The 25232-nt window shown below is 28.3% G+C and overlaps 3 protein-coding genes and 1 long non-coding RNA gene across 15 annotated transcripts in view; 2 read left to right on the top strand and 2 right to left on the bottom strand.

The window, feature by feature from the left end:
* Nucleotides 1-2683, top strand: part of LOC107071973 (cell adhesion molecule Dscam2) — a 191048-nt gene extending 188365 nt beyond the window's left edge. For all 11 annotated transcript variants that reach the window (XM_015331475.2, XM_089178704.1, XM_089178702.1 and 8 more), the window contains one exon: nt 70-2683. In XM_015331475.2, coding sequence (XP_015186961.1) covers nt 70-334 — 265 coding nt within the window. In that variant the 3' untranslated portion in view covers nt 335-2683. The remainder of the gene's footprint in view (nt 1-69) is intronic.
* A 386-nt stretch (nt 2684-3069) lies between these two features.
* Nucleotides 3070-6193, top strand: LOC107071975 (actin-like protein 6B). The gene is given in 8 exon segments (XM_015331488.2): nt 3070-3218; nt 3361-3555; nt 3777-4121; nt 4124-4213; nt 4292-4632; nt 4711-4806; nt 4889-5043; nt 5124-6193. Coding segments are annotated over 8 exon segments (1335 nt in total). The 5' UTR covers nt 3070-3193; the 3' UTR covers nt 5212-6193.
* Nucleotides 6034-12213, bottom strand: Cln3 (CLN3 lysosomal/endosomal transmembrane protein, battenin). 2 transcript variants are annotated; one of them, XM_089178474.1, is made up of 8 exons: nt 12197-12213; nt 9276-10362; nt 8796-8938; nt 8181-8339; nt 7757-8093; nt 7462-7611; nt 7152-7292; nt 6034-7038 (listed from the first exon to the last, which is right to left on the bottom strand). In XM_089178474.1, the coding sequence occupies exons 2-8, from the start codon at nt 9462-9464 to the stop codon at nt 6898-6900; spliced, it is 1260 nt and encodes a 419-aa protein (XP_089034600.1). In that variant the 5' UTR covers nt 9465-10362; nt 12197-12213; the 3' UTR covers nt 6034-6897. The 2 variants fall into 2 exon arrangements, with proteins under 2 accessions (XP_089034600.1, XP_089034599.1); XM_089178473.1 differs by lacking the exon at nt 12197-12213 and adding an exon at nt 10765-11360.
* A 5914-nt stretch (nt 12214-18127) lies between these two features.
* LOC149030578 (uncharacterized) lies at nt 18128-19127 on the bottom strand. The gene is made up of 4 exons (XR_016178643.1): nt 18948-19127; nt 18638-18798; nt 18441-18528; nt 18128-18290 (listed from the first exon to the last, which is right to left on the bottom strand). It is a non-coding gene; the product is annotated as an uncharacterized LOC149030578 (long non-coding RNA).
* Between the last annotated feature and the right edge of the window lie 6105 nt (nt 19128-25232).

The following is a 25232-nucleotide window of genomic DNA, read 5'->3' as shown; positions in this document are numbered from 1 at the left end:
AGATGGATCGTTTATTTTGTAAGTGGTGAAGGTTTTTTCCATTGAAATTATCATTTGTAAAAAACATAGGATGTTACGGTTGGCGCGTCATCCCAGCGAGGAGACCCGTACCAACTTCGGGCCAATCACCGGGATTGGCAATCCCAAGCACCAGTCGAGCAATCCCTGTACCAATCGGGACCAGGAGCGTGACGGATCAGGAAACCTGTTCGTCCCCAAGTTGGACCCACCCTCGGGCTTCTCCGACGCGTTTGAGTTAAGCGAAGCGGAGTGCGACCTTGACCGTGGTCACTGCAGCCAACGAAATGTCCGTGACTTCGTAATCGCGGTGTAAATATAATAAATGAAAAAAAAAAACAAAAAACAAAAACCCGTAACGTAAATCTCATACGTTCGAGAACGCTTAAACGAAGAAGAGACACCTAAAAAAAAAAAAAAAAAAAAAAAATCTCTCAAGCTATGCTAATTCAAAAACCCCCTTAACGATACAACAGCAAGAACGAACAAACAAACAAACAAACAAACAAAACCGAAACAGAGTCCAATCGTATTACCTTTACTCTCTTCGTCGCACTTTAACAATTAATTATATCGATGTGAGCTAGGGTCCGTCTGTTGTTAATTAATCAGGACACTCGTTAATTAATTATCTGCCTTCTACCTCCACCCCTACCCCCATCCCCTGTCCACCTACCCACCGTTTTGATGATCTTTGACGAATCTTACTCGGCGTTCCTCAAACAACTCGCTCATAGAATGCGCCCGACTGTATTATTATCAACAAAACAAAAGCAGAAGCAAAAACATCGTCTCGTCTTAAACTTCAACAACCATGTGTGCTCTAAACTGCCATTTTTTCATTTTAACGCGTCTCCGTCTTATAAAAATGATAATTAATAATTATATGAACCATCACGATCGAGAAAAAGAAACGATAATTTTGTGAAAAGTAATGATTAAAAAAGATAACAAATTTTTAAACAAATAACACGAAAAAATAAGCTAATAACCCGTGCCAAAATGAACAAAAAAAAAAGATTTAAAAAAAATAAAAACGAACAGCAACTCTCTCAAGAGTAAAATTATTATATACATACGTGTATAAATTAAAACTGCGTACGCATAAATACATGCATATATAAGTGTATGCGTATGTATGTATGTATGTGTGTGTGTGCGCGTGCGTGTGCATGTGTGTATGTATATTTGTCTTCGATGTTCCTCGAGAGACATTCACGAGTCCGCAAATCACGACGAGTCCGCCAAATCAGACTCGTCCAAGTTCCTTCCTTTGGATTTTTCTACACCCACGTCGTACGTATTTACATATATGTTATTCGTATTAACAAAAAGTAAGAATAATAATAATAATAATAATAATAATGATAATAATATTATTAATAATAATAATAATAATAATAACAATAATAATAATAAATAAATAAATAAATAATACACGAGCAACGAGCTAACTTTTATTCCGTATTTACGTGTTCGTCTTCCAATTAGAAATTCAGAAGAGAGAAAATAAAACAAAATAAAGACAGAGAGAAAAAGAACAAGAGAGAGAGAAAGAGAGAGAGAAAGAAAGAGAATGAGAGAGACATCGAGACAAATTCTCCTTAGAAATGATGAGATTCGTTCACGTTATTTACGTATGTATGTAAAAAGAAAAAACAGAGCACAGTGTCGTACGAAGGTATCCTACGAAAGAAGACGAAGAAAAATGAAATAAAAAAACAATAACTAAAAAAGAGAGAAAAAGATTGCGAGTGAAAGAGAGGGAATTAAAGTTAAAATAAAAATTTAAAAAAAACGAAAGTAAAAAACTCGGGATCGCGTTGAATTCGTAATTTTATTTTTTTTTTATTTTTTTTTATTTCTTACCCTCGACGTGTTGTGGCAAAAGAAAAAAGAAAGGAAATGTAAATTAAACGAATGATATACGCACGAATCTTAAGCAACGATTAAAAAGAAAGAAAAACAAGAAAGAAAGATACTAATAATATTTAAAGAATAAACAAATAAATATGTAAAAGTATATCGTGTTCGAAATGTATAATTTGCTCGCCGTCGACGATTTCATTTTATCGGTGGCGGACCCGGCGTTGTAAACAAAATAAAAACAAATGCGAAGTTTCATTGCGAGTATATAAGAAAAATAAAAAAAATAAAATAAAATAAATATTAATATTAAAGAATAAAAAATAAAAAAGAAAAAAAAAGATAAAATAAAAATGAAATAAAAATATAATATGACGCAAAGCAGAAGCAGCAGCCTTCGGATATATATAAAAAAAAAAAAGATAAAAAAATAAGAAAAAAAAATACATATGTATTAAATATGTGTTGTCATCTTGAGAATCAGTTTGCGAAAAAAAAACGTATCTAATAAGTAAAATAATCGTTCGTTCGCTCGACAATGTGAACGATCAATCATTTTTCAGTCGTACTCGTTATTTCGACTCTCGAATTTAGGTGACGCGAGTCAAATAAGAGAAAAAGAGAGAGAGAGAGAGAAAGAGAGAGAGAGAGAGAGAGAGAGAGACTCGCCCTGTTGATATATCGTCTACTTTATGACACATGAAATAATTTACCACGAAATTCGTACTATTGTGTTTTAGATAACTTTAGATTGTTTATATTCTATTTACTTTGTAAAATATACAACACTAATTCCATATTGATAACGTTTCTATTGAAAACCCTTAAACCCAATCCTATTTTTTTAATACTTCCATAAATAATCCCAGCCAAAAGAATATAGATATATTAGATATATTATTATTATTATTATTAAATCATTAAATATGAAATATTCGATTACTCTCTGATTAATCTCTATTAATATTATACATTCATATAATAGATCATTTTACAACTATTAACAAATCGTAAATAATTAAAAAAAATATTATTATTAACAAGCAAAAGAAAATTACATGAAAAAATGCATTCCTAAAGTAATCAAATATTATAATTTTCTATAAAATAAAGTATAAGATATTCGAGTGGAAGTTAAGGATATATACATAAAATGAAAGAGAAGGTCGGGGTTGGTTGGTTGGTTGGTCGGTTCTATCGAATGGATCCAGGCAGGAATAATAATGAAAAGCTTTTCCCCCAGTATGGAGGCGCACCATGGAAGGAATTTGATTGAGCATGCGCGAAACCATACCTCCTGGCAGATACTATGAGCGGTGGTGTCTACGGTGGTGGTGAGTAGTGCAAGCTCTTCTGTATTTTTCTAATACACTTGGATTATCATGAATTTTTTACATTAATAATACCACAAACATACACCCCCACCCCACACACACTTACATATCGTAAAATCATTTCTTCTTTCATTGTTATTAGACGAGGTAGGTGCTATTATTTTCGACGTTGGACATCAGAGCCTACGCGTTGGATATGGCGGTGAGGATACACCAAAGGCTGAAATCCCAACGAATCTTGGCGTATGGGAGGATCCCGTTGATTCACCGGAATGTAATCATACTGTTAGAAAACATTACAACATCGACGTCACCGCCATTCAAGTCCGTAAAAAGGGTAAATGTCCTCTATCCACCCCCTACCCCTTCTTTTTATGTTTATTTATTTATTTATTTATTTATCAATTATATTCAAATTTAATTATCATCTAGATGAGAGTGGAAAGTAGATTTAATTAACATTTATTTATCATACATTCACATTTAGATTTTTAATTTGTAATTAAATAAATAAATAAATGAAATATCATATAATTAATAAATATCTTATTTTATAAGATATGGAAATGGTCAGCATGATGAAAGATGGAATGGTCGAAGATTGGGACATGTTCGAACGTTTAACCGAGTACACCTACAAGCAACGTCTTCACGCATTACCAGAACATCATCCAATCTTGATGACGGAGTGTCCTTGGAATACGAGATTGAAACGAGAAAAACTTTTAGAATTAATGTTCGAGAAGTTCAACGTTCCAGCAATGTACATTTGTAAGAATGCAGTTTTAGCTGCATACGCTAATGGAAGATCAACAGCAATGGTTGTCGACAGTGGTGCAACCCATACGAGTGCTGTACCGGTTCACGATGGTTATGTTATAACACAGGGAATTGTTAAGAGTCCTTTGGGGGTGATTTTATTACGATGCAATGTAGACAATTTTTTGAAGAAAAAGATATCGAATTGGTACCTGCATCTCTTGTCGCTAGCAAAGGTAAATAAACTTCATTATATTTTCTAATACCATACTAATGATTATATTAATTAATCATTAATTATATTTTTTCTTTAGATGTGGTTAGAGAAAGAGATCCACCACGTTGGACAAGAAGACCTGGACCCCAACCAACAACTTCCTGGTTAACTTATATGGTACGCGAATTATTGCAAGACTTTCAAATGAATTGTTTACAAGTTTCCGACAGTCCTTACGACGAGGACATGGCTAACACTTTACCAATGAAACATTTTGAATTTCCAACTGGCTATAACGACGATTTTGGTTCTGTAAGACTGATGATACCAGAGGCATTGTTTGATCCTAGTAATGTTAAAGGTGTTGGTGCTAGCATTCTAGGTGTTGGTCCATTAGTAACAACAAGTGTTGGCATGTGTGATATGGATATAAGACCCGTAGGTATCGATTAATGTTTTTAACAATATGATTGAAAAATATTTTAACTAATCGTCAAATTTATTATTGATTTTAAGAGTTTGTACGGCAGCGTTGTGGTAACTGGAGGTAATTCTTGTTTGCAAGGATTCAGCGAAAGATTAAATAGAGATCTGGCCAGTAAGACACCTCCGGTAATCGATCATTTATTTAATCATTTATTTATCATTATTTTGTTGAAAGGGATTTATTATTTCATTATGACTTGTTTGACAGAGTATGAGATTAAAAATAATCAGCGCCAATAGTCCAAGTGAACGTCGTTTTGGTGCTTGGATCGGTGGTTCAATACTAAGCTCACTTGGATCCTTTCAACAAATGTGGTTATCAAGACAAGAGTATGAAGAATCTGGAAAATTGATTTTAGAACGGTAAGACTGGTGTTTTTTATTTATCATTTCCTTATTTTTAATTGATTCAAATTTACAATCGATTTTTGTTGTTGTTAAAGTTTCAGAGATCGTGGTCTTCTAGAAAAATGGAAAGGCGATTTTGAAACACCCCGTACCGAAATTGATCCACCATGCTCAACTCGATAAATCAAAAGATTAATCAAATCAAACGTAAATTAAATTATTCCCATTAATGTCACGTAAACGTATTTTAGATATTAGTGTATATTTAATAATTAGCTATATATTTATTAATTATTAAATAATTATAAGATGAGATAAGTATTAATTGCAACGACTTTTGGAAACGATGAGATCAACATTTTTGGCGAATGAAACGATAACACGACTGTGGGTCATATTTATGTTATATAAAGAGGAAAAAAAAAACCAGAAAAAAAAAATAACATTTTATTAATCAAAATATCGTTTTATACAATCGCCAATGTTGTTGAATCAGTCTGTATTTATTCGAAAAGTAACAAATTATAGTTCCTACTTTGCCCAAATGATCGTTCGAATCATTATTAGTTTTAATGAAGTTCCTATTTTTTATTATATTTATATTTATATTTTTTTAAACGATTTTTATCCGTACGATTATTATTAAATATTGTTCGATGCGAAAAATGACCGATTATAATGATAACAAAACAAAAAATATGATCGAGTAAAATAATTGCATTCTTGCATAAAGGAAAACAAAAAAAAAATTGCAAAATTGTATAATAAAATTAATGTTCCCGTAAAATTATAAACAATATAGATATATATCGTTATGTGTAACAAGAATATACTTTATTTGTATTTTTTTTTTTTTTTATAACAAATTTGGATAGAAAGGGAATTTTTATGTGGATATACTCGACATTTATATCTTGCGTCCAATTCATTGAAAATAAAATAGAAATTTTTGGTCATCGAATAGTTAATTAAGTGAAATATAATAATACTTATTATAATAATATTAATAATTGCGTTTATCGAAATAGCATAGAATATCTTCCGAATGTATACACACACACACACACATATACACACACATACTTATTTGGAACATATAAACGACTGAATTATTATTAATATTGATATTAATCATTAATTAATCAAATAAACGAAATAATTTTAATTCGACGTTGTATTAATGCTTAAAATCCTATAAATGCTTATACGTCGTATTATCTCAATTTATATAATTATAAATAAACGAACAAATTTAATATAATACGAGAAAAATTCAATCGAAAATTATCATGAAAATTTCAACGAGAGAAAAATTTCAACAACAAAAAAAAAAGAAAATTAAATTAATTTTCTGTTACCTTTCTTTTTTAATGTATAAGTAATACATATTTGTACTAGACAAATATGAAAAATATCTCAATCAAATTACAAAATAAACAATAATAACAAAATTAAATTTAAAAAAAGACATGAAAAAAAAGATATTTAAAATAAAAATTTTAATTAAAAAAAAGAAAAATAGAACAAAATTAACAAAAAATTAATCCACTTTGGTGGATGGCAACAACAACAAAGAATAAATCACAATGATTTATCACATTTGCATTGTATTAAAATAAATTAAAAAGATTAATATTATAAATTAAAAGACTACAATATATAAATCTAATTATTTGTAAACAAAATTCTATAAATTTATCGATTAAGTTCGATAAAATAAAAAATAAAGATGGTCAATTTGACTAAAAAAAAAAACAAAAAAACCTAAAAAATAAATTATTTACAATTCTTTCTATCTCTCTCTCGTGTGTTGGTAATACGATTTTTAAATAAAGTTTTTCATAGAAACCATCCTCCAATTATCCGTTCCTAGCTACCCAATCTTATGGGTTTTGGTAATTCACAGATTGCATTGTGCACTGGCATTGCCAACCAACCAGCAAATGCGATACCAATAGCGTCCGCCATTGTTGCTATTCCCAATGAAATTTGTCTAACTGCTAATGGAACCTAAATAAATTACAAATAATATAAATTCTTTTTGTTCTTCTTTTTTTTGGTTGTAATATTCGTTAATTAAATATTTTTAAATTAATGTTTAAGTAGAAAAAATATAAATATACCTCATTTGACATTCTGTAAAAAGTATTAACATAGGCGCTACCACCGATAAAACCTTCCCATAGGACAACAGCGAACACGATCCAAAAATTAGGAATATAATAAAATATAGCTTCGAAAAGTATAATCATGACGTTTACGAACTGAAATGAAATAAAATTAATGTGAAATAAAATTTCTTTCAAATAATCATTTGAAAGAAAAAAATAAATAAATAAATTTAATAAATAAAAAAAAATTGAATTACTGATTAAGAAAGCAAATAATAATATCACGTTGTATATAATTCCATCGTGAAATATATTCTGTTACCTGAAGAACAGCCATGATCCAGATCTTATTAAAAGTAACTAGATTTACCGATGACCTCGAAATGAATACTCCAATCTGATAGTCCACTTGAAGCCACCTATATTGCTCATAATACGTCAACCATATATTATCGTATTGAAGTAACTCGTACTATGAAAAAAAAAAAATAAGAAATGCATCACGATTAATAAAATACACGAATGAACAAACGAACTTAATAAAAATTATTTACTTGAACGATAAACAATAAGACGTAATAAATCAATGATTAAAAATGATGAGATAAACAAATTACCAGGCCATAATTAATGAAATATTCGAAGAAATAAACGAGTCCTAATGGAATCATGTATTTTAATAATCCAGGAATCAAACGTATTTTGTCCTTGAAATTTATAGTTGGTGTTTCGATAATTTGATCCTGACTTCCTGTACTACTTTTAACGAAATTATGATTCGTATTAGATGGATGAACCAAAAGGAACCAAAATGTAATAGCTTGGATACATGGTACAATTAACATCAATAACAAAGTATCCGATGTTTTTAACCATGTTGCTAAACCCGCGTATGAGAGGGAACCTATAAGACCAGCACCTCCAGTACCCGACGACCATGTTGAAATAACTTGTCTAATTGTAATAAAACAATGAAATAATTACCAACATCTCTTGTCATTTCAATAATTATATGTACTATTGATATATTAATGAATTTACTTAGAATATTGATGACTATAACTAATCATAGTAACATCACCCAATCCTGAGGAAATAGATGTAGCAACGACACCCATAATGGCGAGCCATTTTGTAGTGCTCAATGACACCAATATAAATCCTGCAGCGGAAAAAAAGACACAGGTAGCCATTCGAGCACTGTAATTAACGTCATTCGAATATATCGATTAGAATTATTTTTTGGAATATTAAATTAACGTAATACCCAGATTGTGATTTAGAATTATTGCCGAAATTCCATCGACGTGCTAAGTTTATAATTAGATTTATTTATTCTTAACACAATATTTATAAATATTTTGTTTGATTTTATTATATTTTTGTTTTGTTTTATTTTTTTTTTTTACTTTAAAAAAGTTATTTAAAAATCTGATTAAAATTAAAATAGAATAAATTTATTTATAATTTAAGAATCCGATAAATGGTTGATTAAAATTATCTGACGATTATAGGATTATATTTAAACTATTTCGTAACAAATATAACTTTATGGAACCATCCAACGATGGTTTAAAAATATTTTAATAAAATAATAACAAGGATTAAGTAACGTGTATGTGTAAAATAAAATTAAAAACAAAATCATATACTCACTGAACGAAAAATGGCAAAAAGGGTGCGATTATTTTAATCACCAAACATGGTAAAATATCAGCTAAAAGTATCACTCCGGTTGATACACTGTTGCATGCTCTTTCTCGTGTTATTTCTGTTCCGTTAGTTTCACTTGTTTCGTTCTATAATAATAAAAAAAAAATTGATGCACCTTCTTCTTCGAAATTCACCTTCAGACTGGCATTTCAACTGCACTACACACATGTGCAACGTTTGAAAAGTCATATAAACAATATTTAATAAAAGAATTTTCGTAGAAGGTAAAATGCCAATTTGAAGGACATCCTATACTTGGTGTTTTCAGGTAAAAATAGACACCTGCATCGATTAATTAACAATTATTTAAATACTTTAATTCACTCTACTTATATTACAGAAGAATTTTTCCCTCAAATAAAAAAATGCAAATATATGAGAAGAAACTAAACTTAAACTTCTTTGTTTAAAAAATAAACTTACCAAAGTACCAAACCTACTGGCAAGAATATCATGAGCAGCACTAAGCATAACGACGTAACCATAATTGTTACTCATTCCGAGTATCCAAAATGCAACAAGATTTCGCCATTTTGTCCTTGTAATTGTAGTTTCTTCATCGATTTCAAAGACTTCATTACGTTCACTTTCTGAAACACCTTTTTTTGCCATGTTCTCTTTTCAACCAAATTTCTAATAAGGGATCGAGCCCTTCCTTCTTTCTTTTTATATTTTATTTAAAAATATAGTCAACGTCAATCTTTTATCTTCTTTGACACTGAGTACTTTCAATAAACGTATTTATTTTTTTGTTTAACACATTGCACGTATATTACTGTCTGGTTATTTTTAAAAACCTGTTTACAGTCTTTCAAATAGCTTTTCAGATAACAAATGTAACAATAGTTTTTTTAAATATCGAATTTAAATTTAATTCGTATAAGATAATTTGTGTATTCTTTCATTTTACTTCTAAATTTTGAACGTTTATTTTAAAATACTTGAAAAAATTCGTTTATTCCAAATTAATTATTTATTAATAACTTGTAAATATTTTGTCTAAATATTGTAGAATAATTAAGAAAAAATTCTTCACTTTTCACAAGCCAAAAAGAAAAATATATATATATAAACTTTTGTTCACGATAAAATCTTTGTTTTTATAAACAGCACAATTCAAGCAACAGTTGTTTCGTCTCGAGAAGAAATGAGATTGAACGACTGTAAAACCATTTCGTAAATCGAAACTAACGGTAAATGAGACCTTCAAGAAATTTCCCTCTCTTTTTCTCAAAGAACTTTCTTCTTTGTACTCTTATACATCCCCTCAACACGTTTTATTATTTACTTTCCTTTTACATATCTTGTTTCAAAGGTTACAAAATGATCGAAGTAATCGTGATATACACTTTCGTATTTTGATGATTGAAGCAGTATCTTTTAGATAACAATCTTGTTTTATCTTCTTCTTCTTCTTCTTCTTCTTCAAGTAAATTTAATGTTCTACTTTCGTTCGTATAAACTCAACGAAAATTCGATCAATTCTATATATCGCTTATCACAAATCCATCTGTTGCAAACAAGATAACACTTTGTTATTTTTTTATTAATACTCCCATCCAGGTGTGAAACTGTCCATTAGAAAGATAAGATGACGTTAACGAGAGATAAGACAATTTTCTAAATGTGAAAAAAAAAATACAATTTTCTTCATAAAATTCAATAATAATAATAAAGATTTTTTTAACGATATAAATAAAATGATAAAATGATACACGACTGTGATTATGATATAAAAAGAAATTCATTCTCAATAAGATAAATCAATTTATGCGTGACACCAAATAGAAAAAAAAATAATAAAAAATAAAATGGAACAATATTAATGAAATATTATATACTCGAAGAAACAATTAATGCAAATCACGTATACGAATCGATGGTCATAATTGAAGGTAAAAGGAAATCATACTTGAATGATCGTAAAAACTTTTTTGAATGCACAAAAGAAACGTGACTGTTCTTGCTTTCCCCATTAACCTTTTTTCCTCTCCTCCTCCTCCTCCTCTTCCTACTATTTCTCCTTCTCTTCCTCCTCATCTTATCACATTCCATTCTATTCTCTTACGTTTACCTTGACTTTTAAAATGATAATAAGAAAAAGAAAAAAATAGAAAAACTATGACGACATAAGGAAACATTCCTCGATATCTCGAACGTAAGTCGCATAATGACTCTGAAGTGAACTACTGTCTGTTATTTTGTTAGTCAAGACTGGGTCACTTACATTTAAACTGTCTTCATTACTAACCAAGATTACAAAATTGACGATTACAAAATTAAACTGATTGGTATCATTCTCTTGAGAAATATATACATAAAAGAAGTGCAGAGTGAATTCGCAATAATTGTGATATTATAAAATAATGGATACTAACAAACGCGCGTGTGTGTGTGTGTGTGTATACATATGAGTAGGTTTTGTAGAATGAGATAATTTAATTTAAAAATATAACGTAATTTAATATTCATGAAATTGCATTTAAAAAAAATAATAATAATAATAATGTAGTGTAAGATTTATTTTAAAAATAATATTTTAAAAAAAAAAAAATATATATATATATATATATATATATATATATATATATATATATAAGTATTAAAAAGTATATATTAAAAAAAAATATCGTAATTATTTACTGTGAAACTCTGAAGGAAAAAGAATATAAACAACAAAGAAAAAAGTAATTATCATTCACTTATCATTTGCTAAAAGGAAAAAAACATCATGCCAATTTCTAATCTCTCGAAAGTATTCGAAAAATTTAATTATAAAATGATTGTCATATAAAAAAAAAAAAAACACTTTATTAAAAACTATAATTAACTAATCTCGAATTGTGTTTCTTTGAAAGATCTTTCTTTGTTCTTTTCTCTTCCATATTTATTTTCTTATCAAAATCTTAATGCGGAGACAAGTGCTGATAAGTGAATGTAAAAGTATTATATGAGCGAAAATAAATACATGTGGCGAAGTATAATAAATGCAACTCGAGTACGGTGCTGATTACCAATATAAAATTTAACTTTCACTTAAAATGAAATGGAACTATATATTAACATGCATACATATACGTGCCCATAATTATGAAAGTGGTCTAAGTCAAAATTAAAAAAAAATGAGGTTATTAGTTATTATGCAGCACATTATTTTAAACTAAATAAATTCAATATAATTTGAAACCGATATTGTCAAAAATCGTTAATCGTTAAATAATATTTGTTTTCTTAATATTACATAGAATTCATATAATGTTCAAATAGAAATCTTGAAATATCTCGAAACAAGAGATACATGACTTAGACCACTTTCATAATTATGGGCACATATATATACTTACTGGGCACGATTCAAACTAATAATAAAATAATTTACGAGAATATCTGTATAATGGTTATCTCCCCCATAATTTATCTATAAAATAATCTAAGATATAAAATCTATAAGTAACCATTTTTATCTAATGTGCTCGTAAAAAAAACAACTTATTTTTCATGCAACGCTACTAACGCTACTCACGCTACAAAATTATCACTTTTTTCCTTGTATTGTTATCATCATAATGATCGTTTAAATATTATTATTTAACATCAATTTGGAAACAGGAAAGTAATCCATCAATATTACTGAGGTATAAAATTTTAAAAAAACATTTTCGAAATAGCATGAAATCGATAATTGATATCGAAATAAAATATCGCGGTTAATTAATCGATACGATATGTATCTTTTTTATCATATGCATAGAATCACTTATTACATAACAATAATCGGTATAAATCATTTTGCATTAAATATATAAAATATCTTTTAAAGAACAAAATAAGTATTACTTTAAAATCAATAAAATAAGAATTTATATTCAAATTATATAAAATCTATACAAAAAAAAATATTTGAGATAACTACTTTCCTAACATTTTATAATAAAAAGCAAAGATTACAAAATTACATAGATGAAGTACATACATTACAAGTGCACTTCTTTCCTAACATGATTCATAATAGTTAATACCGTAACCATCAGTGGGCGATAGTAGGAATTTAAAATGATGACTGTACAATACTATCAAACAACACTGTATTCTTGATAGTGTACAGTATTTTTTTCTATTGTTCATACTTCGTAACTACAGAATAAAATTATCCTTATTACCTTTTTTTGAATGGAAAATATAGCTGAAAAAAGAGTACAAAAAAATTATGGACGTCTGCAAAGCAAAGCAAGACGACAAATAGATTCATTATATCCAACCATAAAAAATTTCAAAAAAAAATTAAAAACCTCTGATACATTTCCATAAATATTTGAAATAATAATCGTTACAGAATATTAAATAATAATATTTAATATTTAGTGTTCATGTGTGTACCTTCAGAAATGCATTAAAACATATAATAAAAAACTAATCATTTAGGGCATTCAAATAGAAGAAAATCTGAAAGGTTTTGTTGTTAAATCCAACGATGATCACCTGCAACAAGAAGAAAACTATATTAATCATACAATCAAGTGATATAAAGTAGCCTAATATATGAATCGTCCAATTCGTAGATGCACTTTTCAATTGAATTATCTATTTATTTTTATCAAATCTCTATCTACTGTTGCAATAATTTTAAATTTAAACGCGTGATTTTACATTTAAATAAAATATATATATATAAAAAGGAAAAAAATAAACATATTAAGTTAGAGAAAAAAGGAAAAAAATCTATTAATTATAATAAAGTACTTGTAAACTGCATTATATAGAAAAAAAAAAATTACAAATTTAATATAAAATACGATTACAGAGTAAAAAATCTTAAAAACGAAATGAGGAAAGAGAAATTACTTTAATATAATATTTTCTGAACGTTAATTAAGCTTCAAAATTTAATAGTAAGGAAATTTTTAATGTTATTGACTCTAATTAACTAAACACATATGCATCTTTTTGACGATATAGACACGAATTTGGTGTCCCAAGGAGATGGAATGAACCATCATCTCCAATTACAATAAGAAATTAATGACGAGCAAAAAAATAATAGAATAAAATATAAAATTTGACTAGAGAGTCATTCTCAAAAGGTTCGAACTTGCTGTTGAACCTTTGAAAATAACTCAATAGCCTCAGTAGTTGCCCTCTTGAGCCACAATTAAGTGGGGGCCTCTTCAGCATTAAGCCTCTTCTTTCTTCATTCCCTGAAAACTCTATTTGGACATTTTCTACATGCGAGCAAGATAAAATCTCTCATACTAATTTTGCAAATGAATTCATGTTTTGTTATGATTCTAGTTCTCAATTATTACAAAATTAATTTACATTCCGCGTTCACTTTTCTAGCTCGTGAACCATCAATGAACTTAGAGTTTAATGACCATACACGAGAACATTTAATCGAATGTCCAAGCAGATAATAATTTCCCTCGATGACCTAATAACACTTCGCACTATTAACGTCGAGTAAAAAAACCGAATTGAAATAAATAGTGCAATAAATGTAATGCATTTTCTTGCAATACTTTTATTTCATTAATTAATTATATTTAATTATATCACATATTTCTAGCTGTAAAAAGAAATCGCGATAGTGCGTAGTGCTAATCCTGAAATACTTAAAACTAAGTATCAAATGCATCAAAGAATTTGCGAATTTGATTCGATTCTATCTCGTTAGAGATAAAATCGAAGTAGATGCAAATGCCTTTTCAAATGGTTGCAAATACCTTTGAATCATGATACATAATAAAGATCACAGAATAGTCACAAAATAAATTAACAAATCAAACATAATATAGAATGAGATGATCAAATTTTGTAACTATTCTGTATAAACCAGGAGGCGGAATTTCCACTCCGGAGTGGAAGTAAGAAGTCTAATGCCTTTCCTGGATCCTACCTACTTAAAATTAAAGTTTTCACATTCATTCAGAGAAGTATGCTACCTGCCTGCCTATTATCCATATTTTTACCCATTTTAAGAAAAACCATACATACCCACCCACTCACTCCACGGTTCTCACACATACCACCAGGGTGCAAAAGCCTAAACTAGAGAGCATGCCCCGGGGCACCTCCGACACCCTAGCTCAACCACGTTTTCTAAACTTATATGCTAATGGGTATACGTACGTTTTGCTGTAATCGACTGCCAAGGCTAATGATTATTGCAAATATGACTAATTCAAAAATACTGGTATATACTAGTATATAATAGCATACTAGTAACATACAAGTATATCAAAGTTTCCACAAATAAATGCAGTAACTATACTATGCAAACGAGATTATCAAACAAATTAGAAATATTTAATATAAATATAAGAATACAGAAACGTGATATGAGGAAGTAGTGCTTTGAGTATTTAATGATGTATTAAATGAATAAAAAATATCGCGAAACGATGTACAATACACACTACCTAATACGTACACACAGGTGTAAAGTACATCGTGCAATCACTAGCACAATAACAGCCGCCAATAGGGGAAAAAACTAAAACTAAACCCACGCTAACTGTTTCTCACCCATACGTGTAACACCTGGGCACATGCATAGATGAGAACGCAGAAAGTATGGGGGGGAGAAACGGGAGATTAGTATATTAGAAGCTGAAAATCCTGATCTAAAAAATATGATTAACACATATATAAATATATCAAAAGATTTTAATAAAAATTCATCTAAGCGACTAAGGACTCTACAAGTCATTTGGTGAATAATGACTTAAACAAGCGAATGAAAAAAAAAGTTACCCCATATGAAACAATTATAGTTTCGAGGTAAGGATGTATTAAAAGACTCTACAATGATGATGGATATTTTTTGCAAACCTCGGACGACTTTTTCATTAAATGGCTGTTCTAATTAAAGAACTGGGCTTTGAGCCGCCACTTAACTGCCAAAGTCTATCCGTCGCGAATGAGTTTGTCTTCTTGCTCATTTATTTAAAATATCACAATATTGATATATCAAAATTAATCTCGATTAGATAAACTATGTACGAAGTAATGCATGTAAGACATTTATTACATGCTTTTAACACGTAATAAAAAAGTGAGTGCATTTATTAATTGCATTATTAATTAAATGAATTTAACCGATGAGACAAGAAAACCTATCCTGAACTAATAATAAAACATACAATACAATATACAATTTTCATGAATAACTCCTAAAAAGGAATTACTCATGTGCTCGTCAATAATTTATTTAAATTATTACAACCAGTAACTCGTGCCGATTTGGACCTTTCATCCTCGGCATGATTGAGCACTGGAGGGACTTTAAATAAAAACTCACAGTTTAAGATGTTCTGCGATGGCTCCAAAACACTCCTACTTCGTAGCAAGTATTATAGTCTGACGATGGAAGATGATACTCGATTTGCCATTGAAGAAGATCCATCGAAGATCCATCGAAGAATTCATCCAACATCTTTGGTACAAAGAGAATCCATGGTTATATCTGTAATATAAAATAGAACAAAACGATAAGTTATCTAGAATATTATCCAAAATCATATAAAATAAAATCGAATAAAATGTAAATAAAAATGAATACTTACAATGCATTTCAATGAGATGCAGCTCTATTGCACCATGGTAATGCACCTCGCGTGAATCTAACAACGCGGTATAAACGAAAATAAGAAACTATAGATGAGTTTCTTATCGCGAAACCGAAATTTTATTATACGACGAGCAACACTGATTCTAATTCGCGTTTGATTTTAATTTATTACTCGCCCGATCACTGATTCTAGACTGCACTAATTCAAAGACTGCATTGCTCGCAGTCAAATGCAAGAACAATAATTTCACTCCCAGTCACTTCACATGGGCCATTCGTGCACGATTGCAATCTGAAACTGAAATAAAAAGCAATACTATTAATATCATTACTATTACAGAAAATCATTAAAATTTTTAAGGAATTATTTAATAAAAAAATATACTCACTTTAAATCTTTATTGATGAATGTACAATGGGTCTCCTATCCTTAGGATGACGATGACAATGCACAAATAATGACTATAAAACTGCATTACATTCAATTAATTCAATTAACACTAGATTTATGGACTGAGCAAATTTGATTCATTTCAAACTTTTTTGTTACATATATATAAAATAGAAATATTTTAAATTAATTGTAATTTAATAAAATTTAAATTTAATTAACTTTAAAGTAGAATATTTTTTAAAATTATATGGTAATTTTTAATGCTGTAATGAAATATACATAAATATAATTTCCTTTCCTCTATCCATTTTTTCATTTAAACAACGTTTGTAAATTTTTAAATAATAGTGAACAAATCTAGTGTTAAACGAATTTCTAAATGAATTTAATAAATAAAATGTGAATATATACCATTCCAACGATGATCTGAAACACAAATAAAAATAATATTATATAAATCGTTGTTATATAAAAATTTCTATAGTTATTGAGAAAATTTTTAATAGAAAAATATACTCACTTTGATGGATGCAGGATGAATGCAGGATGGGTATCCTACCCTTAGGATGACGATGAGCACAAGTTTAAACCGAATAAAAGAAACTTGCGAGTTTCTTAACCGAGCAAACAAAACTTTAACATACGACGATCAACACTGAATTTACTTGTCGACTTTTTTATATTTTATTTTAACACGATGCAACACACGAGAACCTCATTGCCTACGCGCTCGATTGCAATGATTTTCTGAAACATAACAAGAAAAAGAACAATTAATATCATTGTTGTAATAAAAATCAATTGAAATTATCATAGAAATGTTTGATAGTAAAATATACTTACTTTTAGTCTTCATTGATGATTGCAGGATGGGTATCCTACCCTTAGGATGACGATGTATAAAATAAAATTAAATAAAAAGTCTGAAAAGAGCTGAAACATACTAAAGACTATATTACAATATTTCCTGTAAATCATTTCTGAAGGCAGGGCACACATTAAAACCATTGAATATTTTTGATAGAATGGTATTCAAGTTATTAAATATTTGTGAAATTTATCAAAGTATGCAACTATTTGCTTGCTAAATTACATACAAAGTATGTAATGCTAGTAAAAATATTAATTAAAAATCTTTAAAGTTGTCTAAATAAAACAGTAATTGTATCAGCAAACTCAATAAAGAGTAACATAAAAAATAAACCAGATTTTATACCATTCTATGCAATGAAAAGCTTTTTAAACTATTAAAATCAAAACGATAACGTTAGAAATAAAATTATTAAATAATTTAATTCGATTTATTTTCGTAGATGTTGTCTCGTTGAAAGATAGAAGACGAATACGAGGTACGTTACTACATAACCTTGGTAGAGGAGATCTCGGGAGTGTCGAACGTTCGGCTATTATACCTATGTTATCGGCTGTTTACGTTTTGTTGTCGGAAATTCGACGAAGAAAATTCCTCGAGAAATTCCTGGAAATAAAAATACACATTTATAATAACTTATATGTCGAGTGTATTGTTTTCTTATTCTTCTTCTCTCTCTCTCACTCCTTCTCTCTCACTCTTTCTGTAGTATTTCTATATGCTTATATGCTTATATTTAAAAATAATAATGCTCACCTCGCCGTACATGGAGAAGATAAAAAAAGTTGCCACAAGGTTAAAATATTAGTGAATTCGTGTTATAACTCTTCCCATGCTTAGAAAGCTAAAAAATAAAAGTAAAATATGAAAAAACTCACGTATAACATTCGTTATATATAACACCATATATATAACAGGAAGGTGTACGTTCGATAATTAATTGAAACAATTACCTGAAATTAACGGGATAACAAAATCCGCTGCAACACGTATACAGATGACAGATTAAAAAATTCGAAAGATTCGCCATATTGAAGTGCATAAAACAGGCGCATAAGACTGGCGCGAAAATACTGCATGCGCGAAAATGATGCGTAGTAGATCTTCTTTCCACCTATAATAAAGAAAAATTTCGAAAGATTAAAAATACGATATAGAAGCATAAAAATTGTCAAAATATACTCAAAAAATCAAAATCGATCCTTTTATCCTTTATATATTGTAATAGAAAGGTGTGAACTTTATAAAATATCTTTTAATTACCTGATTTTAACGAGACGATTACACTCCGATGTGTTCTCCACGAAAGACGCCATGAAACTAAAGAATTCGGACGAAAGCTTGGCTGTGATTGGCTAATTCATTTTTTTGAACATGAAAAGGGTCCTCATAGCTTCTTACACGGACAGAATCTGACCTTCTTTATGACCACGCTGGTCAAACTACATATGATAATTTATTTATTAAATAAATTAAAAATCATTTCTATTTTTCTAATAAATGTACACAACACTTATAAATATTCTAAAAATAATGAATTGAATAAAGGCAATGTAGACATTACGAAAACTTTGTCGTTTCGCATAAAAGAATACAATCATATAGATGAGAATTGTCGATATAAAAATGTCTAATATAAAATGCAGCATATGAAAGAATAAATTGCCAAAATCTGTATCGATAAAGAATCTTTACAATTTAAATACTTTCCGATATACATAATTGTTTTAAATAAATTTACAATAACGTTTATACACGATTCACACACGAAGATTATTCCACATGCTTTTCTATGCTATAAGATCCTACATTCTCTTTATTCTATTCATTATTTTTAGAATAATTATGAATAACGTGTACGTTTTATTTCTAATCGAAAAAAGAAACACAAATTTATAACATATCAAAATTGTTTTCTATTTAATATATGTTAAATCCTATGAAATATTTAAACCAATGTATATGCATAGAAACAATCTGAAATGTAATTAGAGAATATTAGAATAATAAAATAATTGTTAATTAAAGAATGAGAGTGTCTATTTTTATTGAAAAACTCATTACATATGATCTATGTACCTTTCTCTTCCAAATTCACCTTTTAACTTAGGCATTATCCTCTGTGAAAATGCTTTTATTCAATGTTGGTTATGTTATTTTTCAAATGTTGCTCATGTATGTAACAAAATAGAACATTCGAAATAAACAGAATTTCAGATTATAATTCTCTTATTTTTACACTCTTTTCACTCTACACAATACTTTACACACTTTAATTGTAAACATTACAAAAATAATGAATAAAATAAAAAAAGAATACATAATAAGAACGTTATCTCATTGCATACGAGAAAATAATCATGTAGAAGAGAAACTTTTTCTAAGAAATTTGTAAAACAATTGACAATCTATCGCTTGCCACACGTATAAAATTAAATCTTTATCATAAAGGCGAGTTTTTACATTAAAGAAACAAATTATAGGGACTTTTCTATTGTTGGCAAGCGATAGATTGTCAATTGTTTTACAAATTTCTTTGACAAGATTTCTTTTCTACATGATTGTTTTCTCGTGAGCAATGAGATAATGTTTATATTATGCATTCTTTTTATTGTATTCATTATTTTTATAATGATTACAAGTTACATGTGTATTTAATAAAAATAGTAATAACATGAAGAGAGTTATAATGTTAATATCTGTTTAATTGGAATGTTTTATTTTGTTACATACATGGGCAACATTTGGAAAACAACATAACCAACATTGAATAAAAGCATTTTTATAGAGGATAATGTCACAGTTAAAAGGTGAATCTTGAAGGGAAAGGTACATAGATCATATGTAATAAGTTATTAGATAACAATATGCACTTATATTTATTATTTAACAATTATTTTATCATTCTAATGAACGGCTCAGTCTATAAATAAATTTCGAAGAGGAAGGAACTCCGAAAATATATTTCACACTTTTAAACAATTATTAATACTTCTATCGATTAATTAACAATTATTTTAATATTCTAATACACTCTACTTATATTACAAATAATTTAACACTCGAAGTCATCACTGCTCATGAACAATAAAATAATTACATTAGAATAAATAAAATAATAAAATCTGTACGTTATAATATTGAATTTTCTTTATTAGAATTATAATTATCGTTGCACACATGCTCGAAATAAAAAAAAAAGAAATATAAACAACTTTCTAATTAATGTTTAGTTTTAAAGAACAACGGCTCAGTGTATAAGTGAATTTCGAAGAGGAAGGTACTCCAATAATTTATCTCGTACTTTTAAACAATAATCGACACTTCTATCGATTAATTAACAATTATTTTAATACTCTAATACACTCTACTTATATTACAGCATAATTTAACACTCGTAGTCATCATTGCGCATGAGCAATAAAATAATTACATTAGAATGAATAAAATAATAAAATTTGAACGTTATAATATTAAATTTTCATTATTAGAATTATTATTATCGTTACAGAAATAATCCACATAAGAAAAATCATAAACAACTTTCTAATCAAAGTTTTGTTTTAGAGAACAATGGGTCAGTCTGCAAGTGAATTTCGAAGAGGAAGGAACTCCAGTAATATATCTCGTACTTTTAAACAATAATTAATACTTCTATCGATTAATTAACAATTAATATAATATTCTTATACACTGTACTTATATTACAGGACAATTAAACCCACGAAGAGTCATCACTGTGCAGGTGTGATAAATTAATTCTATTACAATGAATAAAATAATAAAATTTAAACGTTATAATATTATAAATTTTCTTTATTAGGATTATTACTACAGTTGCACACGTGCTCGACATAAAACAAAGTCATATAAACAACTTTTTGATTAATGTTTTGTTTTAGAAAACAATGGGTCAGTCTGCAAGTGAATTTCGAAGAGAAAGGTATTTCGAATATATATTCCGTACTTTTAAACAATATTTGACACTTCTATCGATTAATTAACAATTATTTAAATATTTTAATACACTTTACTTATATTACAGCATAATTTAACACTCGAAGTCATCACTGCGCATGAACAATAAATTAATCACATTAGAATAAAAATAATGTTTAAATCCGAACGTTATAATCTTGAATTTTCATTATTAGAATTATTATTACCGTTGCAGAAATAATCAACATAAGAAAAATCATAAACAACTTTCTAATCAAAGTTTTGTTTTAGATAACAATGGGTCAGTCTGCAAGTGAATTTCGAAGAGGAAGGTACTCCAATAATATATCTCGTACTTTTAAAAAATTAATACTTCTATCGATTAATTAACAATTAATATAATATTCTTATACACTGTACTTATATTACAGGACAATTAAACACTCGAAGTCATCACTGCGCAGGAACAATAAAATAATTACGTTAGAATAGATAAAATAATAAAATCTGTACGTTATAATATTGAATTTTCTTTATTAGAATTTTAATTACCGTTGCACACATGATCAACATATATGAAGTCATATAAACAACTTTCTAATCAATGTTTTGTTTTAGAGAACAACAGCTCAGTCTATTAGTGCATTTCGAAGAGGAAGGTACTCCGAAAATATATTCCGTACTTTTAAACAATAATCGACACTTCTATCGATTAATTAATAATTATTTTAATATTTTATTACAGCATAATTTAACACTCGAAGTTATCACTGCTTATGAACAATAAATTTATTACATTAGAATAAAAAGAATGTTAAAATCCAAACGTTATAATCTTGAATTTTCATTATTAGAATTATTATTTCCGTTGCACACATGTTCAACATAAAAAAACAGTCATATAAACAACTTTCTAATTAATGTTTTGTTTTAGAGAACAACGTCTCAGTTTATAAGTGAATTTCGAAGAGGAAGGTACTCCGATAACATATTCCGTACTTTTCAACAATAATCGATACTTGTATCCATTAATTAACAATTATTTTAATATTCTAATACACCCTTGTTTTATTACAGCATAATTTAACACTCGAAGTCATCACTGCTCATGAACAATAAATTAATTATATTAGAATAAATAAAATAATAAAATCTGTACGTTATAATATTGAATTTTCTTTATTTGAATTATAATTACGGTTGCAGACATAATCAACATAAGAAAAATCATAAACAACTTTCTAATCAAAGTTTTGTTTTAGTGAACAATGAGTCAGTATATAAGTGAATTTCGAAGAGGAAGGTGGTCCGAAAATATATTCCGTACTTTTAAACAATAATCGACACTTCTATCGATTAATTAATAATTATTTTAATATTCTAATACACCCTTCTTTTATTACAGCATAATTTAACACTCGAAGTTTTCACTGCTTATGAACAATAAATTAATTACATTAGAATGAAAAGAATGTTCAAATCGGAACGTTATATTATTAATTTTTCTTTAATAGAATTATTATAACCGTTGCACACATGTTCAACATAAAGAAACAGTCATATAAACAACTTTCTAATTAATGTTTTGTTTTAGAGAACAACGACTCAGTTTAGAAGTGAATTTCGAAGAGGAAGGTACTCCGAAAATATATTCCGTACTTTTCTATAATAATCGATACTTCTATTGATTAATTAATAATTATTTAATTATTCTAATATACTCTACCTATATTACAGCATAATTTAACATTCGAAGTCATCACTGTTCATGAACAATAAATTTATTACATTAGGATGAAAAGAATGTTCAAATAGGAACGTCATATGAATAATTTTTTTTTATTAGAATTATTATAACCGTTGCACACATGATCAACATATATGAAGTCATATAAACAACTTTCTAATTAATGTTTTGTTTTGAAGAACAACAGCTCAGTCTATTAGTGCATTTCGAAAAGGAAGGTACTCTGAAAATATATTTCGTACTTTTAAACAATAATCGATACTTCTATCCATTAATTAACAATAATTTTAATATTCTAATACACATTAATTATTTTTCAGATAGTTTCAACGCATATACATTGATTTAAACGTTACATACACATTAACGTACTTTGAATAGAAAATAATTATAAAATAAATTTATTTTTTCAGTTTATGAAATGACTGTCTTTAACTTGATTGCGTTCGTGGATCGGAAGGTAATATAAAATGCTCCAATTACTTAGATAGCAAATGAAATTGTATTAATATTCATTAAAATTTCTGTTTCAGAAGCGGTTCAATGGGTAGCGGGTAAATTTTTTGTTCGTAAAGGGTGGTACCATTTACAAATAAAGAATTTACTTCAGGGATGCGACCCTGCCCACGCGAGCCATGATTCTACTTCTTACTCCAAAGGATAGAATCATGTTCATTTAACTTTTAAACTTGAACTACCGTCCTTTTTTTTTTCTTTTTTCTTTTTTGGCTTTTTGATATGCATTGATAGATATGCATTTAGCATGGGAAACTGAAGCTTCATTGTAAGGGAAGGCATCTTCCGCTAATTGTTAGACGGACCCAAGGATTCATTTCCGTAAGTTCGCAATAGTATACGGTGTTGGACTGAACATTTAGTGTAGGTTTCTCCTAAATTTAGAGTCAGTGGACTAGTCCAATCGGGGGGAAACCACTTAAAAAAAAAATCGTGAAAAGTTCCGCTTTAAAAGTTACACCCATCCCCCTTTTTTTCCTATCCCTTTTATTGTTTAACTCTTTTTTATCCCTTTGTTTTCTGTTGCAGATTGGACTATGGTAAGGAAACGACCACAGGTGAACCAGAGGAGGACCATAAAGGCACCAGAAGTGGACTTGGTAATATAGGATAGTATAAAATAATTATTTGTATAAATAAAATGAAAATGTGTATCGTTATATAATTCTCCTTTTAGCATCGAACGTGTTTGATAATTATTTTTAATGTATTTTCTTTATTTATAGATTCCATGGTACAACTTATAATTGTATACTCTTTTTAATTATTTTATGTAGATTGAAAATTATGTATATAAATGTATATAGATTGTATTTCTATAAGTTGAAGTTATTCTAGGGTGTGTTAGTTTTAAGTATCATCGATGATTTTATTGAATTTCTTTTCAGACTACACTCCTTGTCTTTCATTTTGTATTTTTTAATATTGAAATTTTTCTCTGGTATTTTCGATAATAATTTTAACGATTTTTTGAATGGTACTCTTATGGTGGGGCCTAAGAGTTAGATTAATTCCTTTGAATTATATTCGGATGTGAGCATCTTTAGGATGCACATCCCTCTTGGGTCTTCAGAAGTGGTTACCTCCTCGTGGTTAGACCTGGGCAATGGTATTTTACTTTCCATGTAATGTTTAACATATTTTGATATGTTTTACATTCCATTGCAAGTAAAATCCAGCCAAAGACCGCTTACCATAAACATTATAATTGTAATTAGTTTCTGTAATTTTCCAATGAACATATTTTTATTCCTTTCCTTGGCTCCTTCTATCCATTTCATCTCCAGAAACTAATTACCTTATAATGTTTTTTAATAACTTTTATAATGTTACAGGCATTACACCGA

This window comes from Polistes dominula, unplaced genomic scaffold, assembly GCF_049000335.1.
Source record: "Polistes dominula isolate Pdom_NZ unplaced genomic scaffold, Pdom_raw_medaka contig_11, whole genome shotgun sequence".
NCBI classification, from domain to species: domain Eukaryota; kingdom Metazoa; phylum Arthropoda; class Insecta; order Hymenoptera; family Vespidae; genus Polistes; species Polistes dominula.
Note: the sequence above shows the minus strand (reverse complement) of the source record. Positions and strands in the feature narration are given on the sequence as shown.